Source organism: Arvicanthis niloticus, chromosome 20 (assembly GCF_011762505.2).
Source record: "Arvicanthis niloticus isolate mArvNil1 chromosome 20, mArvNil1.pat.X, whole genome shotgun sequence".
In the NCBI taxonomy this organism is placed as follows: Eukaryota; Metazoa; Chordata; class Mammalia; order Rodentia; family Muridae; genus Arvicanthis; species Arvicanthis niloticus.
In genome coordinates this window covers 25889199-25915039 of record NC_047677.1, presented here as the reverse complement: position 1 = coordinate 25915039, position 25841 = coordinate 25889199, and the positions used below count along the sequence as shown (strand labels likewise).

Sequence of the window (25841 nt, the reverse complement as noted above, 5' to 3'; positions counted from 1 at the left end):
GAGGTCTGTATATTCCTCCCTTTCTCCATCATTTTTCTCTGATACCCATTCTCCTGTCTCTGTCCCCCTCTTCCTTGTCCTTTCAGGTGGCAGGCCCCCTCTGAAGGCCACCAGCAGTGCCACAGTCTTTGTGAACCTCTTGGATCTCAATGACAATGACCCCACCTTCCAGAACCTGCCTTTTGTGGCTGAGGTTCTTGAGGGCACTCCTGCAGGAGTCTCTGTCTACCAAGTAAGTATGGCTCATCTCGCCTTGTCCCTTGTGGGCCAAGGGGGATCCCTACGTGCTTCATGTTAAGCATTTTCATGAGGGCTGGTGATGCCAGTCAAGACCCCCAACACTATGTGAGCCAAGTGGCCTGGGACAACTGGTGGCCTGGGACAACTGGTGCCCAGGGATGCAGTGGCTGAGGTAGTCTGGGAGGCCTCTAGGGACAGACTCTTGAGCCGAGTCTGGAAAAACTGATGGATTTGGAGGGGATGAAGGCAGAGCAAGGAAAAGGATCAGACAGAAACAAAAATGAAGAGGGTGGGCAGAATTTCAGGAAGCTGACTCAGGATGTTCTCCCCATCCTGGGGGGTTAGAGTCTGGCCCAAGATGCCAACTCGAAAGCTGTAGATGGTTCTAGAACAAAACGTCAGACACCTGTGGCTCAGCATCCATGTATAAGAACCCCATTTCCTCCTGTGAGCCCTCAAGCAACCATGTGCAGAAATGACACCCTTCCCATTTGGAAGGAAGCTTTGAAGAGACTTCCAAACTCCCCAAAGCCTAGAAGAGACAGGGGGCCTCTCTCCTGGTGCCCATCACTCTTCTAGACTGAGAGGCCCTGAAGGTGCTGGTTCAGAGAACATGATGTCCAGCCAGGAGCATCTTAGAAACTCTGAGAGGCTTTCAAGGTTGAGATTCTGGACTTTTGAGCTGGGGTTGCAGCCAGGTGGGATCAGAGCAAAGCAAAAATCATGCATTCCTAGCATGAGAGAGGCCCTGAGTTCCATCCCCACCACCTCAAAAGAGGAGCACTGGAGGTGCTTCCCAATATGCATGTACATCCCAATTCTATCTCTCTTGCTGTATGACCCAGAGTATACTCCTCAACCTCTCTAAGCTTCAGCTTCCTCACTTGAGAACTGGAAATGGCAGTAGTGGCTGCCTCCCTGTGCTGAGGATATGCAGGGAACACATGGTCGCTTGTAGAGCTTGGTGTGTGTGGTGTGGTTTATACATACAGACATATACAGACAGTGAGATTGCTTGTCTCAGCTCCAAGAACACAGGGCTGTTTCTTGGGACACCAGAATACATGACCTTGGCTGGGCTCCTGGCTCACTGTACCTGCTTCTTTTCCTGTATGAGGAAGTTGACCACTGAAAATTGGGAACATTTTCCCAAGCCCCCAGCAGGTGGAGCCTCTGCCTCGAACACAGCAGCCAATCCCTAAGGAGAAATTCCCAAAAGATGTGGGTGTGAGAGAGTAAGCGATCTCTGGGGGCCTCGGAGACAAGGAGGGAAAGAGAAACCTGGGGCAGAAGTTGCTCGGTGCTACAAGGAAGGACTAGGAGAACTGGTGATATGTGACAGGGAAACCGCAGATTCAGGAAGGTTTCCGACTTAATCTCCATGCCCCCAGCCCTACCCAGGACCGCAGCCAAGAGAGACATGTATAAGAACTCTCTTCAGGGCTTAGGATGTACATTAAGTCAAAGTGCTGGGCCGCAGCCCTGGAAGGCATCCGAGAGGCATGGAGAAAGCTTGTCCAGTCTCTGCACTCAGATGAGGCCCTTGTCTTCCAATGGGCAAAGCCTTGCTTAAACCACAATGTTCTCGCCCTTGCTGTGGTTATCCACCTGTCTCCAAGTTCTCAGGTGTGAGCCTGTGAAACTCTCTGTGCACTCCTCCTGTGCTGGGAAGCTTCTGACCAGGGCTGGAACTGTGGGACCTGGGGAGGGGCTTTAAGTGACTTTATCCCAAACAAAATCTTCATGTGGCCTTAAAGGATAGCATTGATATCTTCTTACAAATGTCTCTATTTTAACTCATAAATCAGAGAGGAGGGTTGGTTCTGGAGGATACAAAGCCATGGCCCAGGAGATGAAAGGGTCCTTATGCTGAGTGGTACTCCCAGCCGGCATCCTAAGGGCTGGAGAAAGACAGAAGGTTCTGGGCCATGGCAAAATATAGGAGCCCAGGGCCTACTGGAGGCTGGAAGCACTTTCTAAAAGGATACCAGGGATTGAAGGACAAGGGCCTGGATCTGGTCCTAGCAAGCCCTTCTCACCCCGGTCTCACTCAGTCCATTTGGACTGGAGATCATCTACGAAGCTTCCAGCCCTAACATCCTGCTGAGTGAAGGCTGCCCTGGGGACAGTGGCCAGTCCTGAGGCTCACAGGGTAGCAGGTGTGTCCGATGCACCAAGCTCTGGTTAGTAGGAAGGGAGAGGTCACTCCGCCTCACGCAGCTTCTGCTTTCCCCCAGGTGGTGGCCATCGATCTGGATGAAGGCCTGAATGGGCTGGTGTCCTATCGCATGCAGGTGGGCATGCCCCGCATGGACTTTGTCATCAACAGCACCAGCGGCGTGGTCACAACCACAGCTGAGTTGGACCGGGAACGCATTGCCGAGTACCAGCTGCGGGTGGTGGCCAGCGATGCGGGCACACCTACCAAGAGCTCCACCAGCACCCTCACCATCCGCGGTGAGGGGCGACTCCTGCTAGGAGCTGGGTCTGGGATGGTGCCATCACTGACCAGCCATACAGTGGCTATTGGGCTTCCTCTCCAGTAGGAAGCTCAACAGCCCGGTCCTGTTTCTACTGTATTCAAAATGCTCACTTTGTCTGTATCTGAACATTGCTTTGAAGCCCAGAGCCCCACCAAGGCTCTCCCCGATCCTAATCTCCCATCACAGGAAGGACAAAGAAGGTCAAAGCTGACACTGGGAATACCCAGGGTTCTAAGCAGGACTGCCATCTTAGGAAAGGCAGTGCTTTCTCAAATGTAAAGAAGATCCCCGATTCTGTGGGTGTGGAACCATGGGGCTTCTCATGGAAGGCTATGGTTGTGGTGGGAAGAGGGTAGCTAGGAGCCTCCACTCCCAGATTCTTTACCCCTTGGGGGTAAATGCCATTATGCCCACCCTATATGATGAAATACAGTTTCCCATCTGTAAGGGTTTTAGCTCTGAGGAAGATGGAGACTTTGGCAGTGTGTGGCTGGAGGCAGGAGCGAGCCTGAGAGCGTACGTGTAGGGATTAACCTGGCATGGCCCTCCTGGCTCTCCATCCAGAGGATGCGTGGAAACAGGCCAGCGGTGAGCCTAACACAGACACACAGCCTGGTCCTCCTCAGTTGAGACCTGGAATAGTGAGGGTCTCAGAGCCAGCTGTCATCTCATGTGGATACGAAACCCCCTTGTAGATGCCAGGAGCCGGTTTGGGGACCCACTTCTTCAGCAAATAATCAGCAGGAGGTGTGCCTCCTCTTCTAAAAGGACCCGCAGAGAAGCTCTTCCAAGCTCAGTACAAACCATACATAGGAACAATGGCCTGTCACCTCTCCCAGTGACACCACAGAGAACATGTATGTCACTTGTAAGGGTCACCCTAAGCCCCATATGCCCAAGGAAGAGGGGCCTGCTGTGAAAGGCTGGGCACACAAATATTTAAGGGAAAGTAAATTTTTAGAAAGGACAAAGTTCAGAGCCAGTTCCTGGGATCCCCACGATCCCGCTTGCAAACTGTAATAGCTCTCTCCACGACCACATCCCCTCTGCTGTGTGATTGCAGGCAAGTTACTCAACTGCTCTGGGCTTCTTTCCTCTCACCTACAGTGTGGCTGGTCATGCCCACCTCAGAACAATGCTGTGAGGGGTGGGAGCACAATGCTGGTGTGTGTGTGTGTGTGTGGCTCTGGATTGTGTGAGAAAACTACAGCGTCATTGCTGTTGTTATTATTGTTGCTATTGTTTTTGTTAAGTACATACCGAGGGTGGGAATGCTCCGTGCCTCTCTCCATCTGACAGTCAGGGATAGTGTGTGTTAGGAGTGCTAGCTCTGGTGAGCTTGAACCTGGATGACTCAGCCACTATACGAACCTCCTGGGTCCATAACCAGACAGCACTGACACCTAGGCCCCCCGGAACCCACCATCCCCTTGGAAACCCTTGCAGCATGGCCCTGGCCATCTACAGCAGTAGCCGGGCCTAGGCCAGCGTGTCCCTTCAATTTTCAGTGTTGGATGTGAACGATGAGACGCCCACCTTCTTCCCCGCTGTGTACAACGTGTCCGTGTCTGAGGACGTTCCCCGTGAGTTCCGGGTGGTCTGGCTGAACTGCACAGACAATGATGTGGGCCTCAATGCGGAACTCAGCTACTTCATCACAGGTACTGACCACCCTGGCCGCCTGACAGGGACCTGGACCAGGCAGAGACAGAAGCATGGAGGGGGTGGGGGGCATCGGCCTCTACCTCCTTGCTTCCCCGAGGGTTTGCTCCTAGTACCCAGGGAGCTTCAGGGCTGAAGGTGTACTGGGCATAGGCAGAGGGGACAGAGTGTTGACTGGGGTGTCCCTTCACCCCATTTCAGAAAGCAGTCACTGCAGGAAACCTTCCCCAAGGACTCATGAAAAGTATTTGTTGAGAGCAGATGATTGCAAACCCCTAGATGGATTAGTTTGGGCTGAACATGTTCAGTAGAGTTGTAGGTAAAGCTGACAAGGCCCTGTCCTGGCTCTCTGGAGACAGTGAGCCTGCCACGGTGGTGGAACCCCATGAGAAATGGCAAACATGCCCTGTCATCTCATGAGCTGTAACCATATTCCGCTTTCTTCAGTGCCTGCCCCACCTGACGGGCACTAGGACACACATCCATCATAACCCTCCCATAACTGCCTTCTTTCTGCCTGTGAGCCATCTGGAGCCATATCGTATATATATTACATACCTGTACACATATGCAGCGTACACACTACCCTCCCTGACGCCTCTCCCCAACAGCTAGGGATCCCAGGCTCACGCGTCATGGATGGCTCCGTTACCCACAGTGGCTTTTCAGCCCGCAGGCTCTTCTTCCCAGGCTCTCCTGTCCTTTCCTCTTCATGCCCACCTCCTAGCCCAGAGACCATTCCAAGAAACCATATTTGGTGAGATATGACATCAGCCTAGGGCTTCTGCTGCTAACACTAATTGCTCTTTATTTCCTCCCTGCCTCATGCAGAGCTGGGTTCTGTCTCTTGCAGAAGATATATTAGACTGTGAGGAGCCTGGAAGTTGACTTCTGGGTCTTTTCCTCAGGGGTAGACCATGTAAAGAGCACCTGAAAAGTGACTCTTCCTGCTCACCTGCCTTAAGCCCTTCTAGATTGTCAGTCTCTGTAACTAACCAATTGCACTGCCTCAATTGTTCCAAGCACAGTACAGTACCTCCCTCTGCTGTCTAGAGTCCTGTACTGCAGCCTGCTCATACAGGAGGCTTCTCTCTCTTACTGGTCTCAGAGAGTACCTTCTTCCCTGGCTCCACTCAACAAGGGGACCATCATCCAGGGACACCAAGCCCGCTTGTCTCCTGTCCACGTGTTTCTCTACACCACTCCGGTCCTCCATAAATTCCCGCCCAAAGAGCTGTAGTCCTTCAGTCCCTTGCTATCCCCAAAGATGAGGGTCCTGGGAAATTCACACCAGCTACCCTAGTCAGTCCTTAGCCATGTGTAAAAACTTCCTTACCCAAGTCAGCTGCTCAGGCTCCTCTGGAAGAAATGCCAGGGCAATATGGGCAGGACCCATGCTCCAGAGTGAACATACAGGAGGAGCCTGGGACAGGGCACAGAACCTCAGATCAAGTGGAGGTTAGATGAACTGGTCCATAATTGGAGTGCCTGGTACACAGTAGGTGCTCATACAAGCTGCATCCTCCACCTGCAAGAGCATCCTCTGAGAGCTCCTGTGCAGGTTCCCACTTAGAGGAGAGTCACGGTGTAGAGCTGTCCTGAACAACCTAAGTCTCCTCTCCCTTCTGCCTGCAGCGGGAAACGTGGACGGGAAGTTTAGCGTGGGCTACCGTGATGCCGTGGTGAGGACCGTGGTCGGCCTGGACCGTGAGACCACAGCTGCGTACACACTGGTGCTGGAGGCCATCGGTAAGTACTGCCCTACACCCTGTCTGCACGGCTATTCCCAGCAGAGTTCACACTGGGGAGCCAGGCTTAGAGCCAAATCTCTGCCCTGAGGCCATGAAGAAAGGCCCACCACACTCACAGGGCACTATGGGGTAGGTGGCTTCTATCCTGTGCTCCCTACGCTAGAAAACAAAGCAGGGTGGGAAGACAGGAGACATGTGAGCATCACACATCCATGTGTGGTGGTGCATGTTTGTGATCCTAACACTGGGGAGATAGGGACGGAAGAATCAAGAGTCCGAGACCATTCCCAACCTCACAGCAAGTTTAGGTCCAGCCTGGGCTACATGAGACTCTTTATTAAACCATCAAAAATTAAAATAAGCGGGCAGTGATGGTCAGGACTGGGGACATCGTTGGACCTTGGTCTTCCTGCTTTGGTTACTCTGTGCCTGGGTATTGATTGTGTCATTGTCTGGACCACAGTGGCCATTCTTTCCAGCCACCTCAGTTCAGCATCCTCTCAGGTTCAAGTGTAGCAGTAGAAAAGGCAGCACAACCCTCGATCCAGCCTGGCTGCTGGAAGCCTTTAAACAAGCTGTGGTCAGTTCCATCTGGCCTGTACTAGTGCCTGGGTACTGCATTATGGCTAGGGAAGTGAGGTGTGTTCAGGTGTGTCTGTAAGTTGTTGATCTCTAGAGCTACAGGCAGGGTGATGGGGTGAGGGTATCTGTGGTGGTTTGAGTAAGCTTAGCCCAGGAAGTGACATTATTAGAAGGTGTGGCCTTCAGAGTGGGTGTGGCCTTGTCAGAGTGGGTGTGGCCTAGTGGGAGTTGGTGTGGCCTTGTTGGAGGGAGTGTGTCACTGGGCATGGGCTTTAAGACCCTCATCCTAGCTGCCTGGAAGCTAGTCTTCTCCCGTCTGCCTTTGGATGAAGATGTAGAACTCTTGGCTCCTTCTGCCTCACATCTGCCTGGATGCTGCCATGCTCTTGCTTTGATGATAAATGGACTGAACCTCTGAACCTGTAAGCCAGCCCCAATTAAATGGTGTCCTTAAAAGAGTTGCCTTGGTCATGGTGTCTGTTCACAGCAGTAAAATCCTAACTAAGACAGTATTCCAACCATTGGCAATTCCAAGCCTCAGCATGGGGGGAGGGGTTGGGTGTGATCTTCCCAGGAAAGGGCAGGATGTGCTGGTGGGCAGGCAAGAAAGGTATGGTGTGTGTGTGTGTGTGTGTGTGTGTGTGTGTGTGTGTTTCCCAGTACACACTGGCCAGTAACCCAAGGTATGGCATGCTCTGGAAGCACAGGCTAGAATCAGATAGGAAAGGATATGGAAATCTGAATCTTGAGCTAAAAGCTTGGTCTTTGCTCCATAAGCAGCAGGAAGCCCCTGGGGCACTTCTCTGGAGGGAAGAATGGTGTGAGGAGGCCCGTGTTCCCACCCCCAGTGGCTCCTGATCCTCCCAGGAGCCCCTATGAGGTGTTTGTGGAGATTGGTGGGTACGCAGGAATAAGCTATGCTGCCCCTCCCCCTCCCAGCTGGCTCTGGCTTGCTCTGCCCTCTGCCCATCCTGAGTGGAGCCTGGGAAGACACTGCCTTTTGGGGAGCCATCACCCAGTTAGAGCCAGCAGAGGGCTTTGGTCCCATCCTTTATGAAGGTCTCCCGGCTCAGCATCCTCAGCAGAGGCAGAGCCCTTGGGATGAGTATCTCAGTTAAGGTTTTGTTGCTGTGAAGAGACACCATGACCAACACAACTCTTATAAAGACAATTATTTAACTGGGGTTGGCTTACAGCATCTGGGCAAACTTGGTGCTGGAGAAGCCAGGAGGTCTATATCTTGATCAAAAGGCAGCCAGGAGAAGACTGGATTCCATGCACTGGGCAGAGCCTGAGCATAGGAGCCCCCAATGCCCACCTATATAATGACACACTTTCTCCAACAAGGCCACACCTACTCTAACAAGGCCACACCTCCTACTAGTGTCACTCCCTATGACCAAGTAACAAAACGCATGGATCTTTGAGGGCCAAACCTGTTCAAACCACAACAGAGAGGAGCCTAGAAAAGGGGCCACCCTGGGGTGAGTGACCTGCACCCCAGTTTATGCTCAACTGAAAAAAAAATTCAAAGTCACTATTGGTTCCCAGCCAACCCGACCACTCCTTTCCCCCCTGGGAGTGTGGCTGGGACACACAAAAGTGAGGAAGAGTGTTATCCTCTGGGGAGGACTTTCAGCAGTTTGTCCAGGTGGGTCTATGGTTGTTGGGTCCACCCCAACTGGCTCCTGCTAAGTCCCAGCATGCCTTGGGTTTGAAGACTACGTTCATCCTGGAGGCATGCTGATCTGGCCAGCCCAGTACTTACTAAGGAATAGCAAAACTTAGTGGAGAACATTTTTTTAAAGCCTTTATTCCAAAGTTCAGATGTTTAGTCTCTTGAGACATGAGACATCAGGTATTGCTGGGCCCACATTTTGCTCATCATTTGTGACTGGAGCAGCAGACACCTGCCCTTGAGTTGGCTGACCCAGGTATCTTACCCATGGCCCTCACCTCTCACAGCATCCTGGCTCTGACAGCAGGCTATGTTATATCTCATCATCTGTGTGGGTCCTAGGCTTGCCGGGACAAATCAAGGCACCATTGGTGGCATGAAAGAGCCATCTCTAGAACCAGAGATACCAACTCCCCCTCCCAGCTCAGCCATGCCTGGCTGGCTCTGTTCTGCTCTGCTCTCTGCCCATCTTGAGTGCAGCCTGAGAAGACACTGCTTTTTGGGGGCATAAAAAAGCACAGATGTGGTACCTCTGGTTCTAGGTGTTGGGAGAGCCACAGTCCCCCCATAGCCTCTGGGAAGAATCCTTCCTTGCTCCTCCATGTCCGGTGGCCTGGGGTCCTTGGTTCATAGCTCCACCTCACCTGGCCTTCTCTTTGTTGGTGGTTTGGGGTTTTTGTTTGTTTGGTTTTTTTTAGACAGGCAATACTCAAATAACTGGTCTCTAATAATCCTCCTGCCTTGGCTTCCCACGAGGAGCACGCGCTGTGACCAGAGCACAGTATCTTCTAAGTCACTTAATCAGTGGTTAAATGGATAGGAGGACTGACCTCCCTTCAAGATCTTCAACTTAATTATGTCTCCAAAGGCGCCTTTTATGAAATGGATAGTGTGTGTAGGCTCTGAAGATTCGACCATCCCTCCCCCCTCCTCCCCCTGCCTTCTTTAGTAAGCCTTAAGCTGTACGTTGGGAAGGAGAATCCTGCCTGCTTCTCTAGGTTGTTGTGAAGACTGAATGAACCAGGCAAGTCTCTGCCTGGGACATGGCATCATGTCAGCCCTGGGGTAGCGTTAGTGTTGTTGATGATCCGGAAGGACAATGAGCCACCATCCCGTGAGGCTGGTGTAGGACAGTGTAACTCTGGCTGATGGCCGGGAGTTCGTAGCTTCTGATGCTTGTTCTCCTTCACCCCCACAGACAATGGCCCTGTAGGCAAGCGACGCACAGGTACGGCCACCGTGTTTGTCACAGTTCTGGATGTGAATGACAACCGGCCCATCTTTCTGCAAAGCAGCTATGAGGCCAGTGTCCCAGAAGACATCCCAGAGGGCCACAGCATTGTACAGGTAGGTGGCAGGCTAGGGCCAGGCAGGACTCTGCTCAGCCCTGAAGGCACAGGCTTAGTAGCATCATGCCATAGGGGTGGGGACAGCAGGGGTCGGGGTGGGCTGGAAGTGGCTTGCACTTCAAAAAAAATGGTCCCTCCTCCCTTCTGGGAAGAGTGGGCCCCAGTCTGTGTTAGCTGAGGACAGGGCCCTGACTCACCTTGGCCTTCCCAGAGCCTTTCAAAGCAGTGGGGAGAAGGAAGTAACTCTTTCCTGGAAAGGAATCAAGAGGAGAGGGAGCCAGGGCTCAGTATGGCCAGAACACAGCATCTTTCATGGCTTCTTGGCCAGGCTCCCCTCTTGGAAGAAAACAGGCAGAGGAAAGGGCTCCTGGGCCCAGCGTAGGAGCCACAACTCAAAGGCCCAGAGGGAAGAGGACCCTAAAAACGAAGCACGCCACACACACACACACACACACACACACACACACACACACACACACACACAGGGGGAGGAGGGGCTCTCAATTGCAGGGAGGGAAGACAGGGAATGAATGGCTCATTTCACCAGCCTCAATGTTTCAACTCACCCCAAGGGTGAGCCAACTCAGCAAAGATGAGCCTGCCACTACGGCCTGTTTCCTCGCTCAGGGGGGAAAGAGGAGTAGGAAGTAGGAGTGTGTCTACCTCCCCGTGTGGCCACTGGATTGTCAGGAGAGGCTCAGAAAGCCGACTGTAATCCAGGAAGACCAGAGGCATGTAAGAGTCCAGCAGCTGGCTCCAGAGGGAGGGAGGAAATGGGTCCCTTCCTCTGGCCTCAGCTAAGAAAGAATTAGAGCCCCACCACCATCATGAGGCAGTAGGGTCCCCACCCTTGCTTAGTACCTGCCATCTTCAGCTCACTGATAGGTACCCCAGAAACTGTAGCCCACCCAAAATAAGGGCATCAGAGTAGGTTATGAGAGAGCCTTGTTCCTACGTTTTAGCCTGCGGTCTTTCAGGGAGTTGAAGAAACAAGGGGTTGTGGGGTTGTTCTAAGATGGTTTAGGGAGGAGGCTGGCTTTCTTCCCGGCCCTGAAATGCTGGTTTCTATGTATGTAAGACTTGGGTTCACATCCTCGAGTCCCTGAGTGACACCCCAACCCTTTACCCCCACCCCCACCCCCGCTCTCCTCACCTCTCAGGTGTTCAGAGTCCCAGGACCCTCTCCTAGGCCCTAGACGTGCCCTGCAAAGATGCACCCCTCCCTCTCTGAAGTCACAAGGATGTAGGAGCAAGGCACTGTAACCTTACCTCCATAGCATGCTTAGAGAGCCACCTTCCTTTAGGGCTGTCACAGGAGACACTGGGAAATCAGTGTGGGTCAAGCTCACACCTGATATCTGCTACGTTGGTGAGTGGGGTACAGTGAGTTCTGGGACAAGACCTGGCTCCCTACTGTCCCCAGGCACATAGGAAAGAAGTCAGACAAGGCTGTGCACGCTGCTGGCCTCCCTGATGCAGATTAGACACAAGAGCTATTCCGGGAGAGAGGGCGCTTCTATTGTAAAACAAAGAAGGCCCCAAAATGGTGGTGCCAGTAAAGCCTAAACCATAAACGGGAGGACAGCATCATTCAGTTGCCTGAAGTGTCTGGTCAGGATGAGGCTAGAAATATAAATTGAAGCTGGTGCCCAGATCCTGCTGCACACCGTGGAGTGGGTACATCCAGCAGACACAGGGGAGACAGTGTCGGCTCTGGACCAAGTAACAGCAAAACCAGAGATTAGTCCTTGGGAAGACTTGGGTGGCTTGACTATGGGTGGGGTAGGCAGCCATGTGATAGGCTCCTGGATCACTTGACTCTGGGACAGGAGCGAAGTATTTCAGGTTCCCTCTGCTCCGTCTTCAAGTCTAAGATGTGGAAGGTGTTGGCCGTAGAGTGAGAGAAGGGATTCCCAGGAGCCCATGCCACACTGGAGTGGGCCTGCTTCCTGTCACTTGATAAAGTTGTTGCCACACCACAGAGAGCACAGCTGGTGCCATCCAGCCTTGATCCTCCAGCTGTTCTGGGAGGTCTGGTCCACACTGCATGAGAGGTGGCTACCTCTTTTCCAGTGAGACATGATACTACTGCCATGCATTCTCAGAGTCCAGGTGACATCGCCTCTGGTGCTGACAGTGGCCAGCCTCCTACCACAGGGATACAGCCTCCACCTAGGCTTGGACAACACAGCCTAGTTTTTGTTTGTCTGATTTGTTTTGATTCTATTTGAATTGTGATTTTACGTTTAGCTCAGGCTGCCTTAGACAATCCTCCTACCTTGGCCTGTTGCATGGTGGGGTTGCAGGTGTGATCTTCCACACTCAGCGTACAGGAAACATCTCAATCCATCTTCAGCTTTTCCTAAGCTGTCCTGACAGGCAGCCACTGAAGGGTGCTCCCAGGCTCATGATTTGATCCTTACCAGTGCCCTAGCTGGCAATGAACAAGACCCACCAGAAGGGGCAGGGAGGTCAAGAGAGAGATGCCTGGGTCCCTTTCCCAGGGTTAGCACAGATGCAGATATGCAAGCATCCTACTTAGCTGAGGTATCTGGACCTTTTAGTAGCTGTTTTAAGCTGGACCTTCAGAAGATGAACAAGGCTTCTGCTGGGCCAAGGGTGCTATTCCTAGGATTAGTAGATACCTAGCTTCCAAAATGGGTGCTCCAGTGCCCCAAGTTATACCTCAGAGGCCTAGAGTAAAGGTCTAGAGACCTTTGGGTATTCATCTTTTGATCCAAAGGTCTATTAACAAGCAGAATCAGGGGCCTTCAGAGTCTTCTGGGAAAGGACATAGACTAGATACACAAGGAAATATTGGGGTGCTTTAGGGGTCCAGAGTATCCGTACCAGTGTCCTATGTCCTCTGATGCCAGGTTCCATCAGAGGCAAGATGGTCTTGGGTGAGCCTGTGTGTGGATGGGCACTGTGTCACATCTTGGTGGCTTCAGTCCAGTCACCTCGGTGGTCATCAAGGCCCGGCAGAGGACACTGCTGGATAGCAGGCCTGCCTCGTCGGAAGCTGTGCAGAGATCGTCGCAGCGAGCCCAGGCGCTTCCAGAGCCGGAGCCTGGGTTCACTGGGGCTCACTGGGTGATGTGGCATGCATTCCCGGGCCCCTTGGCGGCCAGGGTCCAGGGCAGTTGGCTTGCACAACATCATGAACAGCAGGCAAGAGGCCAGCAGTAGAAAAATGCAGGCCAGGGCGACGAGGATCGGTACAGGGTCGGCAGCATGGGTGTAAGTCCCAGAAGTGGCAGAGGGTATAAGGAAGGTTGGAGGGCTGAGGAGGCTGGAGCCGTCTGTGTTCATGGTGCCTAAAAGGGCAGGACAGAGTCAGAGCAGAGTAGCTTCATCCCAGACAGGGACAAGTGAGACTTACCTGGAGCAAGCCAATGGGGACTAAGCAGTTAGTCATGCCCCCTTGATAGCTTGTCACAGGTTAGCACAGAGAGGCACCATATACATCTGATTAGTGACAGGGCTGGCTCTGTACCTGGGCCTTCTTTCTGCTATCCCCCTGCCCCTCTGCTGTGAAGAACACGAGATTTAGAAAGATTTCTGGCATTTTATAATCAGTTCTCAGCAATTAGCAGACAGTCTTAAACCCAAAAGCCCTAAGAGTCAGTAAGCCACTTGATGAATCAGGCACAAATCAGAGTGTGAGATGCTGTGGTGGACTGGCAGGACCCCTAACAGTAGCCTAAGGTCAAAATGAGATTTCCAAACCAGGTGGAGTGCTGCATGCAGGTAATCTCAGCATGCGGGGGCCGGGGTGGATAGGAGTTCAAGGCAAGCTTTGGTTGCATTTGAGACCAGCCTGAACAACGTGAGACTCAGAGATGGATGGATGGATGGATGGATGGATGGATGGATGGACAGATTGACTGATGGACGGATGGACTGACTGACTGCTTGATTAATTTCCAGATATCTGCATGCCTGACTTCTCTTGACAATTATCAGTCTCACTGTTGGCTTCTCTGATATCCCCTTTACATAGGGCACTGGCCCCAGCTGGCCACACTCCCCCATGCCTACCACATACCTATTTCAGCTGCCTGGATCCAAGGGTACTTCTGTTGCTACTTCCTGATGCAGTCTAGCCTACCTCCAGGGAAACTGAGGCCCAGCATGAGAGGCCAAACCCAAGCCACACGAGCAAGCAAAGGACAAGACCAGGTGTCCCAACTCCTGGCCCCATGCCTGCCCCCTTTCTAGCCTCCAACCCTCTCTGAGCCCAGTGAGTCACTCAGACAGACCTGGGAACAAAACCCATTAAGAGTTGACAGAGTAAAGGCAGAAACCTGCCCTGTAGCATTGTTGCCTGCTGGACGACATTTCCGCTATCCCTGCAGAGGACCCATCCCGCAAGGGGAATGCCACAGATGCTCCGCACGGACAGAGGACCAAGCTAAACTGGACAACTAGTGGCTGAGCCTTGGTGTGGGTGGTGCATGATGGGGCAGCCCCAAGAGGGCCCTGGCTCTCCCCACAGCCTAGGCTGATGGCCCTTCAGGAGTAGGAGTTTTGCCCAGGCTCTTCCAGCTTCTCTACTGAGGCAAACAAGTTTTGTTTTTTGTTTTTTTTTTAAGACAAACATTCCTGCTGTTGCATTGGCAACCAGTCCAATGTTATTTGAAGCACAGAGGAGAAGCAGGTATTCATTACAAAATGCCAGCTGAACTTGATTCCAAAAATTTTTGAAATCAATTTTCAAATATTGGACCTGAGACAGAAAGAGAACAGCTTCCGCTCTCCCGGTTTACTTTGTATCTCCCTCAGATTCTACCACTAAAGCCAGGCCACAGGGGAGGCTCTGTCCCAACAAGGCCCTCCCAGAAGCTATGGGAAATCAGGGAGCATGGCCACCCAGCCCTGTTAGCCACTAGAGCCCTTGTCCCACCTAGGCACTCACCAGCAGCTCCGGGACCTAAGTCCTGGCTCCTGGGCACAGATGACTGAGGGCATCTAGTGCTTTCCACCCACTGTGCCACCCAACCCTTGTCCCAACCCCTCCCAGCCTTTGCAGCTGCTCCAGGCTGGAAATTCTGATGCCTGTCTAATTGCTGAGGGCCTCCACCCTCCAGGCCTTGGGCCTGGAAAGCACTCTAAGTGGACAGCATCCATGGGTCAGCCCTTCCTGACATCTGAGTTAGAGCAGGGATGGGGTATACCCACTCCCACCCCTGGTGGAGAGAAAGCTGCCCCCTTGGCTCTCAACATTTGGCCCCAGTAAGGAAAGGGCAGTCCCAGCTAAGGCCTGCATCCTAGTTGCTCAGAACCCAGAGAAGCTGTGAGGCTACGGGCCCCAGGGCCACTTCTGCACGAACACCAGAGACTCTCCAGTGGCAGTCTGTGACACTGGAGAGCTTGAGACCAGGCCCAGGAGCTTGAGGCAAGCCCAGCTGCCTACCAGATTCCCTGCTGCCAGCCAGCAAGATCCGCTGGTTCCAGAGGGAGTTCTCCTGAAGCCCAAGCAAGGAGCCCCCTTCCTACTGGAACCTTCCTCTGAGAGCATCCCTCTACACCGAAAGCATCTTACTTCCTTCCATATAGTCCCTCAGAGAAAGTGTGGCCTTGGCTTAGCCATTCCCCTTTGCTGGGCCTTACTTCTTTTCTCAGAGTAATAGAAGGACTCCCTGAATCTGAACACACCCTCACAGCCTCCCAGGTTCCCAATAAGGGTCTCCCCCACTTCTTACATTGGCTTCTGTCCCTCGTTCCTCGGCAACCTCACGGCCTGCCCTCGGAGGTCTGTATTCTCAGTGGCCAGGTCTCTCAGCTGTCCCAGGAGATCCAAGGGGTACCAGCGGGCCTGCTGTGACCCTATGTTGTGCTGCAGAGCCTGCAGCCGACTGGCTTTCCTCTTGCTTTTCCTTCTGGGCCTGGTTTTGTTGGGAGAGTCCTGGCCTGTCTGGGGGAGGGGACAACTGGGAGTGTAGAGGTAGCAACTGAGTGGAAAAGAAAGAGAGGGAGGCCTCCGCCTGGCTCACTCCAGCTTGTCTCCTTGGAACCCTCTCATGTGGGGAAACACTGGTCAGGGCAGGAGCAGGTTTAACTGCCTCTTGGCCTAGGGCTCCCATCACCCCCTTTGGAAATTTGAATGGTATGGTCGACTATTCAGTGCCTGCCAGCCCTCAGGTTACCAGGGAGAGGGTCTATAAGCAGAGAGGGCAGCAGGAGGGACAGGGGTTGATGGGCACCTCTGAAGTCTCCAAGGCCTCCTCTGCAGAGTCCCTAGGCCCTGTTTCTCCTGGATTCTCAGAAAATGTCCCTTATCTGGTGCAGAAGTGAGTGCCATTTCTCAAATTTCAGAATGCTTCAGACTGAAGGACGGGCCATTCACAGTGTGAGCAGGGTACCAGGATCTCTCCAACCCTCACCCGCCACCCTCCCTTCTTCCCAGAATACCAAACTCCCTTGGCAACCAGCTGTCTGCTCAGGAGCCTAAATATTGTGCAACTTGCCCATCAGGGGACTCCACGGTCTCAGAGTGCAGCAGGGTGACAATCACAACCACAGCTAAGACTTATGGGCCTTCACCACAAAATAAAGCCTTGTCTCCCAACCCCCGGGGTGGATAGAAGCCTTCCTGTTTACTGTTAAACATGGAGGGGGCCTTGGTGATCCAGCACCATCCCTCCCAACAGGTGACAAGGCTGTGCTCCAGGCAGGTATAGGCTGCCCAGAATTATCCTACAAGTTAGTACTGGGTAGGAACCCAGTATTTCTCTAAATAAAGGACACAATCTCTTGCCTTAGACAAGTGGGGCGGGGCAGTCTGTCAGCCTGTCTGCTGACCTGATCTTTGCAAGCAAGATCCCTCTTCCAACTTTCTCCCGAAGTGTGTCCAGTCAGTGAAGATAAGGACATTTGTATTAGAACTTCAAGTGGCACATCACAAACTCCTGATTTGATCTCCATAGAAAAGAGGGAGACCAGTGCCAGAGCAATCGTGGGGAGACCCACAGGATCAAGGGGAAATAAGATGAAGACACAGCCGGGCTTACAGAAGATCAGGGACCAGGGATCGGAATGTTTCAATGCCGTATGTTGCACCAGTCTTTCATCTGTGCTTGCTGAGGGTCACCTCAGTGTCTCTCACCAGAGACTGGCCACTCGGTCATTTACATCTCCATTCAGCAAATAAACAAAAAGCCAGGTGTGACGATGCACTCCTATAATCCAGCACTTGGGACCTAGAGGCAGGAAGATCAAGAGTTCAAGTCCAGCCTGGACTATTTGAAATCTAATCTCAAAACAACAACACAAAAGCAAACAACCCTACTATGTGCCAGAGAGCAGGAACATGGCAGCGCACAGAGCCCTTCTTCTTTTTATGGGGTCGGTAGAGGGAGGCGAGAACAAACATGTTCACTGGAGGAAGAATAGTGGCAACAAACCAAAGAAGTGATTGACCCAGGCCTCTCATGGTGAGCCAATGACTTTCTAAGAGTTACTTACAGGACTCAAAAATAAATAACTCAAAACCATTTATGTCATCAAAAGGCTCACCCCGGCATGGGTCGTGACTACAGAAGATGTAGTTTCCGCCCTAAGTTTCTAGGAGATCCACCCAAGAGTCTTTTCAGTAATTACCATCCACTGCAACAACAACAACAAAAAAATGCTTTCCTGCCTGGCGCTGACAGCAGCAAATAATCTATAATCTATGTGTGGAATATAAATACATGGGAAGTTATTGGACAGACACCTCACATCTGATAAGCAGAACAACCACTGTGGCCTTGCTGCTGGGGACTGTGACCTCCACAGCCACAAAGTTTTGCCCTGACTTACAGTACCAAATATGAGTTCTGCCCTGTGGCATGGGCCTTCAATCTGATTAAGAAAGAAAGAAAGAAAGAAAGAAAGAGAGAGAGAGAGGGAGGGAGGGAGGGAGGGAGGGAGGGAGGGAGGGAGGGAGGAAGGAAAAAAAGTGCCTTTAACATCTATACCACTATTGTACCAGAGGGCACATTTTTGCTTGGTACGTAGTCCATATAGAGTCCGTAACAGAATAAGATTGTGACCCTCCTCTCCTCATAGCCTGCACAGTGCCTTCTAGCTCTAAAAAGCCAGCCAACAAGGAGGGAGTTCTAGCTTGCTTGCTTCAACAAAAGCATATCATGACTTCAACAATAAGGACTTACCATCTAATGTTGCCATGCAACCAATACCAGTTACAATGGACCATTTGACGTGGGGGTCTCACGGGGCCTCCCTGGCCAGTAGCCCATGCAGCACTGGGATAATTAGTCAATAATCGTATGGCTTCTGGGCGTGCCCTTTGGCACCTTTTGCACCTAGACAGTGTGGCTTTCTTCAGACTCTTGTTACTGTTGCTCCAGATGCTTTTCCAAATCTGTAAGGCACTCGGGCTTGGCTTTATACAGTGAAACTTTCCCATAGAAGATGGACGTGATCTCTGAAAGCCTGTCTTATTCTGAAAGCAGCACCGCTGGACTTGTGTGGTTCAGCAGCTGGGGGGACACCAAAAGAATTTAGCAAGGTCCAGTGATGCATGGTGGGATCTTGTCACTGTGCCACTTCTGTCCTCAAAGCAAAGCAAAGCAAAGCAAACAAACAACATTAAAACCAAAGAGCGATATTGGGTACCACATCATGGTTGGGACCTCTACCCCCATCTACCCCCCCAGAATACAGTCATTCTCCATAAACCACTCTATGTCCTCAACCTGGGACACCGCCATGGGGCTGCCATGTGTTTCCCTGCCCGGGATGGGCTTGATGGGGCTAGCTTGTGACTCTTGGCTGAACTGGTAATTAAGAGTGAGTGGCATCATGTTGCCATTGTTCATGCTAAAAGGACAGGCTTTGGTAGGTTCTATACCAGTTCCATTGTCATTATCCGTCAGGCACAACTAGTTACCGAAAAGACCCCCATCTGGGTGAAGTTTTTGATACACAATCTTATTTTGTAGTCCAGGCTAGAATGTGTAGACCATCCTAGCTTTAAAATTGTGACAGTCCTCCTGATCGTGCATGTTGCACAGGGGTCGCAGGCGTAGGCCACCACTCCAGCCCTGAAGTGGTACAGCTTACTCTGAAAGGATCGTTTCCCACCCTTTGCTTGCTTTTATCTGTCTCACTTACTCCACCCTGTCACTTGCTCCTGCTTTCTCCCCTCCCGTAAATCCTTCTAGAAGCTCTCGGGTATAGTGTCTGCCCTTCTGTCGATATTTGACCCAACTACAAATCTTACCACATTTGCTTTTCAGTGACCTGGACGGTCCTTTTGTTTCCCCCTTCTCTCATCCCCTCATCTTCGGCTTTAACACCTTACAAAAACAGTTTACATGGTATTGGTCTAAATTAGCAGTTCTTAACCAGTGGGTTGCGAACCCTTGTTGGGGGAGGGGGAGGTGACTAATGACCCTTTCCCAGGGATCACCTAAGACCACCAGAAAACACAGATATCTGCATGACGATAGTCATAACAGTACCAAAATGGCAGTTACGAAGCAGCAACAAAAATAATCTTATGGTTGGGGGTCACCACAACACGAGGAACTGTATTAAAGGGCCATAGCATTGGAAAAGTTGAGAACCACTGGTCTCAATCATTCAGATTCACCAGAGCCTTTCCTACTTTGTAAAGGTCACGTCCCACCAGGGAGTTCAGCAAAGCGACTCAAGCCCCATAACCATCCCTAGGTAAATCAACTTCTCTTGTAACTCTCCGCTAAACACAGTCCTCAAAGCCACAAACTGGCCATTAGTCACCACCTCCCACATACCCAGTTCCCATAGCAATGCTTGTCACTCCTCCTTGGCCTCCTGTCCCTGCTAGTCACAAAGACCTTAGTCAGATGTAACCCAGTGCCCCTATTGGCTTATATGAGCCAGTCCATCAGGGACTGGCTTCTCTCCTATTGGCTCAGCTCATGCCACCTCAGCTCAAGAAGAAATGGATGGCTATATCACTGGTTTCTTATTCACACCCAGCTCAGACTGTCCCCATCCTTCACTGTCCCATGGCCACACACAACAGTCTGAGAGAGGCTCTTTTATTCCTTGTTTAAAAGTCTTTTTCCCGAGGCTTGAGAGATAAAAGGAACATTAAGAGCCTTTCTTCCAGAGGCTCTCTGTTTGCTTCCTAGCGTCCACATATGGTCGCTCCCAGGGATCTGACACCCTCTTCTTCTGGCCTCTGCAGACACCCACATACTCATGGCATACCTACATGTATATGTGCAAAAATAATAATAAATCTTAACCAACCCCATCAGTTTGGAGGCTGAGGAATCCCTGATTGTCACTGTTTATTGTACTGGGTCATAGTTAAGGTCTCCGCCTGCATCCTGAATCATAGATTTGCCCCCTTTTCTCTGTACTGAAGACTGATACACCACTCCTCCATACCCTTCCAAGCCATTACTTCCCAGGAAACCTAGTTATCTCGGTTCTAACTTGCAGCCTCTCTCCCTGGCATCTGGCCAGCAGTAGGAAGCAGCTCTGTCTCTTCTCCCTCTCTGGCATTTCTCCTGCCAAGCCAAAGGTTGTGGTGACAGATGGCATCGGCGCACCACTTTCCTATAGTAACTCTTCCCTTGCAAGAGGCCAGTTCTTTCCGGGTTGCCGAGCCTCAGTTGCACATCATCACCCACGGCAGAGGCCGCACAACTGCTGCAGTGACCGTGTCTAGGGCACCCCTCAGAAGGAAAGCCTCAGATGTACATCCCATCACCCATGGCAGATGCGTTCCACTGATCCTGCTCTGGTGCTGTCTTAGTTACTTTCCTATTGCCATTATAAATAAACTAAACTAAAGTGTCTTAAAGGTAAAGGGCGCATTTGGGTTTATAGTTTCAGAGGGATACCAGTCCATCCTGGCAGCAGGCAGGAAGGATGTGGTGACCGGGGCAGGAGGTTGCCTGGTCTCACACACACTGCATCTATAATGGTGACATGTTGAGTAGGGGTACCGGAAAACCAGGAGGAGCTAGTCCAGAGCTAGAGTGGTGTCCAACCCCATAAATCTCATCCTGAGAACCATAGGAGTGAGGACCACTCTCTCCCTGACCCCAAGCCTGCATGTCCAGGGACACATAGTCCTGTATCCCACACCTTTGTCCCAACCAGAGGAGGTCCCGTAGTTGCAGCCAGGTTAAACTTCCTCTCTCCTTATAAGGTCATGTCCAGTTGCGTCTGGAATCCCTCCTTATGCAAATGAAGCCTTCCCAGCCCCTTAGCCTCAGCCAATGAAAAGCCTCTACCCATTCCTCAAAGGTGTAAATAGCCTTTATTCTCCACAGTTGAACAAGCTGCTCAGTGAAGCCCACCTCCAAAGTCTGTTTCTCACAACATTCACTGGTTGCCTGAGGTCTCCATCACTCCTGGCCGTTCTGGCCTCCTGCTTCCTCCCCACAGGATCCCCAGCCACAGAAGCAGAGAGTGAATGGGAAGGAGACAGGCTATACGGCCCCGCCTCGAGTCCAGTGAATACATATAGAATACGACACACTAGGACCACCTGCAGGGAGTCAGATCAGCTTTACTTGGGGGTGATTCAAGGCTTTGGGGAATTTGGGGTAGAAGCATCCATGATGGGCAGAGGTCTTTGGCTGAGGGCTTAGGGTACCAAAATGCCTCATTAAGCATGGGGAAGCATCTCAGGAATCTCAGGTGCTAAGTGAACAGGTTCTGATCAGGAGTAAGGAAGTTGAATCTGCAATCTAACTAAGGCTACACGACATTCTGCAAGTAGAAGTAATGGGGGGGGGGGGGTTGAACTCCCCAAGCAAGGTCAGAGAAGGAGAAGCCCTGCCCATGAAGGGAGTCCTCCATATTGCAGGGAGCTGAGCCCCAGAAGGCTATCAGTCAACAGTAGACTTCAACCTTAATTAGTAAGGCAGCAGGGGAACATGCCACATTCAAATCACAATAAGTACCAATTCTATTGCAAAGCTTTCCCCAGGGTGGTATATACCAACATCTCCTCACCCCACATAGGGCACTAATGATAAGCACAAATGATTCCACCCAGTGCCACCCTGGTGAACCAATAAGTTTAGGGGCATAGGCTACTTGCAGATCCTAGAAAACTCTTCAGTGGAACTGCCTGCAAGTTGGTCAGGGAGCTCCAGGGACACAACTTTTAAACATCACCACCCATGCTAGGGTAGGCTTTTCAGTGATGCAGCACCTGCTTCAGAGTCACCCTCATGATGGTCCTAAGACATCAAGAGCCTCACTGGTAGGAGGTTATAGAGGTATGGAGTGGCCTCCTTCAGCCTGGGCCAGAGAGTGATGACATAATGTCTCACATGCCCCCCCCCCCCCATCCCTCATGAGAAAGGGATAGAGATGGGTGGTCATGGACAGGGCGACAGAGACCACAGATGGTAGGGTGTCCTTGTGGACACTAAAAAGGATGCACACATGTGCCTAGGGTCAGTTATGGGGGACTGCAAGGACAGCTCTTCTCCCTGCCTTGGGGTTAGGGATAACTCCACTGTCTCTTTTCCTTCAGCTGAAAGCCACAGATGCAGACGAGGGCGAGTTTGGGCGCGTCTGGTACCGCATCCTCCATGGTAAGTGGGTTGCTACAGGATACGGATGGCTCCTGCCCCACAGAGACATCACTTCTTTTAGGCTGAGCAGAGAAGATGCCCAAGCACCATATGCAGGGGCTGCAGCTCAGGGAGAAAGTGGGTTCCTTGATTGTTTACACTAAGTTGAATATATTCTAAGCAAAGAGCAGTGTGCTGGCCTTGTACCTAAGGGCTCCACATGCTACAGTGTTCTCAGAGCTGACATTATGACAGAAAGGACATTAGACAGCCCCTGGGAAACTCATTGGTTTCATTCATTCTCATTCATTCACTCTTCTTGGTCTAACTAGAAACCCGAGCCCTTCCCTGAGCTGTTCGATACAGCCACTCCCCTGCTGGCTTCAGGATCAGGAGTGCAGCACCCTGTATGAACTCCAGAGATCAAGTGTGGATAAGTGTGTCCATGGAGAGAAATCAAGATCATGGGTACCAACCTAGCCCAGTCAGGTCCACTACACCCTAGATTCACTCACCACAGACAGCAGGGTCTGGGTTCTCCTGAAGCTTCCATATTCCCAATAAGAAGTGGAGGTGTGGAGATAAGGATTAGACCCTAGGCTTCATATAAAGAAGAGGCAGGTGAACTTTGGTTTCATGCCCCACTCTGTTAGGCCGCTGTGGGCTTTAACCAAATTCCCAAGTGAAGGGATGATTTTCAGTGGGTGATACAAGTTAAAATCAAACATAATTGAGGTACAGAATTGTAAACTCTTTAAGTTAGGGTAGATGACAGAATACTTTACCTACATTGCCAAACATGATAGACTAGATGTTATAAGTGTATATCATACCTTACAATTTACAATACATTTACAATAAAGCAAATGCCTTACAATTACAATGTAATTGTTATGATTATGTTCAACGTGTATCTGAGAGAAAAGAGCCTTTTTAATTGGACAAAAAGGGGGAGATGTAGCTACTTGTATTCTAATACTAATTTATGTCCCCGAAATAAAGGGTTTGCATGAGAGGGTCTGCACGTAGCTTCTGGAAACCTATCCCCAGTTGGTTCTCATTGGTAAATAAAGATGCCAACAGCCAATAGCTGGGGAGAACAGACAGAGGTGGAAGTTTAGGCTTTCCTGGGCTTAGGACCAGGAGCAAGAAAGAAAGGAGGAGATCTGCCATGCCAGGAGAGTGTGGAGGGGAGGAGAGGCGCCATGCCTAAGAGTGCAGGACGGAGAGGCATGGCTGCCGTGTGAAGGAGCCAGGAGAGTGCAGCCCAGACGGCTGCCCAACTGGGTCCAGAGCAGCCAAGGTAGAACATAGAATTAGTAAGTAGTAACTCGCGATTATCAGCAGGACACAGATTCTATTAGTCTGGAGGCTGGGCAGCTGCCCAGCTATTGGGCTGCATAAGGCATTTTAAAATATAAAGGCTGTGTGTGTGTGTCTTTCATTTGGGAACATAAACCATTGAGGCGGGTAGCAACCCCGCCGTGGGATTTATTAATTAACAATTAATTCAACACCCAAGTCCTATGGGCAGAACCAACATGCCCCAGGGCCTGGAACGCACTGCCTTCTACCTCATAGACATCCTCCTCCAAGTCTAGCCCATGCATCTCATGTGCCCCTCTACAGGTAACCATGGCAACAACTTCCGGATCCACGTCAGCAGCGGGCTCCTGATGCGAGGCCCAAGGCCCCTGGACAGGGAACGGAACTCATCCCATGTGCTGATGGTAGAAGCCTACAACCACGACCTGGGGCCCATGCGGAGCTCTGTCAGGGTGAGAACACACACTGAGGCCGGGGGTGGGGCTGGGGGGAGGCGGGTGGGCAGAATCACCACTGATTGATGCGCAGAGCAAGGAATCTGGTGAGGAGGCCAAGGGCCCAGCCCAGCGGGGGATTGTGGATTTATCCTTTTGCTCCATGCCACGGTTTCTTCTTGAGGAGGGGGATCTGTGATACTCATGCCTGTCCTAAGGGAGGAGAGAGGAATCGTCACCGATCTATCCCTTATATCTATCTACCAGCTCTCCACAATGCATTGAGCAACGCCCGCCCCGCCCCCAGCCCCAGACATAACCTTGGAGGAGTAGAGAGCAATATTGTTTTGCAGATGAAGAAACAGAGTCACAGAGAAGTGTCCAAAGGCAGGAGCAGACTTGAGACTGTCTGTGTATGCTGGGTCCAAGTTCAACGATGTTTCTCTTGAAACCGTTCCTAAAATTCTCCCACCCCATTCCCAGCCGCCCCACGAAATGCATTCTTCGCACACACCCTCACCAGGCAGCCGAGGTCAGAGGACCTTCTCTAATGGTCTCACACACAGAGGTCTGCCTCCTGCCTGTGCTGTTTATGTGCACCCCTCCTCATCCTCTATACACACGTAGCAGCCCGTAGGCCCCTTCCCCTAAAACTATAGGAAGTGAGTCAGGGCCCAGAGGTCCCTATTGTGGAGGAAGGTGGGAATTCACCAGGCAGGGACGTGTACGCAGGCTGAGTCAGCTAAACGTATCAGCCGGTCACAGTCGGCTGTTTCCTGGGACTGGAAACCACTGAGCAGGATATACTGTCCTTCACATCACTCCAGGATACTTCCCCACATGATAAGGACGGATGTCTCCAACCAGAGTCTGGGCCCCACCCAGATCTGTCAGAGCTGGGCCACCTCTGAATTTCTAGCTCCTTGCTCTCATCTTAGAGGAGGTGGGAGAGAATGTTGGCTCCTGACAAGCTACCCGCCACATCCCTTAAGAGTGAGTGAATACCTGTCCAAGTGGATACAGCCGAGGGATCCTTGGATCCTTAGAGAACAGGCTGCTTGACCGAGATGTGGTTTCCTGGTGTGTACCAGGAAGTTGTCACAGGAGCGTCCCTGTGTGGCAAGCTCTTACTGATGTGCTGATGAGCACGGCCAGGCCAGCGTCTTCCCTCTGCACACTCACATCAGGTCACAAGAGTGGCTGGTATCAATGAGATTCAGATTAGAACCCTGGACTTCAGGCTTTCTGACCACAGCCCTCTCTGTGTCCCTTCACCTCCCCCACCCACCTGTTTCTCAAGAGCCTGATCACTGTGGCTTCTCTGTGCCATTTTTAGCCACCAACCTTGTTAAACCAAATTCTTTGCAACATCCCAGGGTGTAAAACAGATCAAAGGTAGACTGTGTACTACTGCAAGGTGAGGCACCCCAGCCACAGCCTTGGGCCCCTTTTATATGCTCCTGCCCTCAAGACTCTGGAGAAAAAGAAATTGACCCAATTCTGAGGAAGGCCCTGTATTACACCCATTCTGCGGTTGAGGAAACTGAGGCAGAGAGGAATCAATCAACTTGATTAGAGTCCCATTATGATATGGGTAGAGCCAGGCTTCACTCCCAGGGCAGGTGGCCCAGACTATTCTCTTACCTCTACACTGTACGATTCCTGGACCACAGTGCTCAAGAAGGCTTCTCAGAACCCTGACAAGAGCTACATCCCCAAGAGTAACTTTAAGAATTCAGGTGTTATCCCCTGGCTTGGAGATTTGATGGCCCCTGCAGTCTATAGCCTCTATTCTCC

General features: G+C 51.5%; 2 protein-coding genes across 2 annotated transcripts in view; one reads left to right on the top strand and one right to left on the bottom strand.

Moving 5' to 3' along the window:
- The window catches only part of Cdh23 (cadherin related 23), a 382247-nt gene that overhangs the window by 270014 nt on the left and 86392 nt on the right, over window positions 1-25841 (top strand). Inside the window, exons 23-29 of the mRNA XM_034524155.2 lie at window positions 87-232; window positions 2478-2697; window positions 4232-4384; window positions 6021-6134; window positions 9595-9743; window positions 22245-22305; window positions 23914-24062. Coding sequence (XP_034380046.1) covers window positions 87-232; window positions 2478-2697; window positions 4232-4384; window positions 6021-6134; window positions 9595-9743; window positions 22245-22305; window positions 23914-24062 — 992 coding nt within the window. The remainder of the gene's footprint in view (window positions 1-86; window positions 233-2477; window positions 2698-4231; window positions 4385-6020; window positions 6135-9594; window positions 9744-22244; window positions 22306-23913; window positions 24063-25841) is intronic.
- Window positions 10842-15799, bottom strand: C20H10orf105 (chromosome 20 C10orf105 homolog). The gene is made up of 2 exons (XM_076917169.1): window positions 15451-15799; window positions 10842-13062 (listed from the first exon to the last, which is right to left on the bottom strand). Exon 2 carries the CDS (start codon window positions 13055-13057, stop codon window positions 12677-12679), a length of 381 nt encoding a protein of 126 aa, XP_076773284.1. The 5' UTR covers window positions 13058-13062; window positions 15451-15799; the 3' UTR covers window positions 10842-12676.